This window comes from Poecilia formosa, unplaced genomic scaffold (assembly GCF_000485575.1).
Source record: "Poecilia formosa unplaced genomic scaffold, Poecilia_formosa-5.1.2 Scaffold736, whole genome shotgun sequence".
Classification (NCBI taxonomy): Eukaryota; Metazoa; Chordata; class Actinopteri; order Cyprinodontiformes; family Poeciliidae; genus Poecilia; species Poecilia formosa.
This window is the reverse complement of record NW_006800675.1, coordinates 62,075-63,696: the sequence shown is the minus strand read 5'-3', so window position 1 is coordinate 63,696 and position 1,622 is coordinate 62,075. Positions and strand designations below refer to the sequence as shown.

Genomic DNA, 1,622 nt, shown 5'->3' with positions numbered 1-1,622 from the left:
GACGATGGTTGCAGGAATAGGAAAAAACATTTCTATCAGACGGTTTTTCTGCTTTGGCTTTTTGCCTCTTAAATACCTAAGGTTTTAAAAAAATGATTTAAGACAAGCTGAGAAAATACAAAATGGAGTTTGAAGGTCAAACACTATCCATACTAACCAGGTATGTTAAGAGTTGTTGCTCATTTCACCAAACTACCGTTTGCATCAGACGAACTCACTGCTGATTTTCAATTAATTTTTTGTTGACAATGACAGTAAATACTGACTGAGGTTTGGCCGTCTGTTCAAAATGCTGTTACTGTTCAAGTTCAGACACAAATTCTTGAATTGAACCTTGGTCTTTGACTGGGCCACTCCAGAAAGTCCATCTTGTTGGTACTGAAACCATTTCTGTGGTTTAGCTGGAAGCTTGGGATTGTTGAAGCTGTAGTTCTGTGCAGGCATCATCTCCATCATGCCAGCAGTCGAGTCCTACCCACAGGGCTGCCACAGTCGTACTTCAGGTGTTGTCTTTGTGGCTATGTGCAGTGTTTGTTTGATGTCAACCAAACATAGCATCTCTTCTAATGGCTAAGAAGCAACATTTTGCTCTCATAAAACCAAATAATTTTCTTCCATAAAGTTTCCCACATGCCATCTGGAAACTCGAGACGAGCCGTGATGTGAGTTTTCTTCAACAGTGACTTTCTCATTGCCACTCTCCCATAAAACTCTGACTGGTAAAGTACCAATAGTTCTTGTAAGCAGATTCTCATAGGATTCCTGGTTTACAGTCTGAGAAGAGGAAAATGGCTGCTCACAGTTCTTAGTCTAAGCCTGAAGTAGGCAACTCGAGGGCCGGTGTCCTGCAGCTTTTAGATGCGTCTCTACTTCAACACACCTGAGTCAAATAATGAGGTCGTTAGCAGGACTCTGGAGAACCTGACTGCACTTGAGAGGTGATTCAGCTCTTTCATCAAAGTGTGTTGAACCAGGGAGCTGCAGGATACTGACCCTGGAGGACCAGGATTACCCACCTCTGATCTAAGCATTTCATCTACTTTTTGTCTTCTATGGAAAGACAGACACTGAAAAGAAAAAAAAGCTTTTTTGATCAGTGGAAATATAGATTTACATTGTGACTTTTGACACAAAATAACCAGATGACCAACAAGCAGCTACCAACCAGCAGCATCAAAGTACAGGCTTTAGTTGCTCCACTTTGAGGTTGCCCATTGCCAAACCCTTGAAGCTGGAACCGTTACCATGACAAGCACAAAACTGAGGTTTTTCTTTGGTTGATGACTAAAGATAAGGCAAGGTATGAACTGGATCTGTCAAAGGTGTGAAATTGTTTGAAATTTCTGTGTTTTTTCCTCCTTTTATAGCAAGATTAGAAGCTCTATAAGTATCCAGTCATTCTACAGTGAAGACTGAAGGTGCTGGTTAAGAACACAGATCATTCTTCATCAGATTTGCTGATATTTTTCTTCTTATCTTGTTTGTGACACTGAATTTTCTTAACATGTATCTTCAGCTTGTAAACCTGCATCGTCTCCATGATGAAGCTGTTGGCTGTGTTCCTCCTGGTCTTTTCCATGGTGGCTCTGACCAGTGGTGTCTGTGAGTATTTATTAATGATA

At 40.9% G+C, this 1,622-nt stretch overlaps 1 protein-coding gene and 1 long non-coding RNA gene across 3 annotated transcripts in view; one reads left to right on the top strand and one right to left on the bottom strand.

The window, feature by feature from the left end:
- Positions 1-1,622, top strand: part of LOC103131270 (ladderlectin-like) — a 55,996-nt gene that overhangs the window by 4,351 nt on the left and 50,023 nt on the right. The window contains exons 1-2 of one of the 2 annotated variants that reach the window (XM_016666533.1): positions 1,350-1,418; positions 1,517-1,602. In XM_016666533.1, coding sequence (XP_016522019.1) covers positions 1,539-1,602 — 64 coding nt within the window. In that variant the 5' untranslated portion in view covers positions 1,350-1,418; positions 1,517-1,538. Of the gene's footprint in view, positions 1-1,349; positions 1,419-1,516; positions 1,603-1,622 lie in introns of those variants that run through there. The other variant, XM_016666532.1, reaches the window with a different exon arrangement.
- The window catches only part of LOC107834732 (uncharacterized), a 22,780-nt gene that overhangs the window by 8,345 nt on the left and 12,813 nt on the right, over positions 1-1,622 (bottom strand). The window lies entirely within an intron of this gene.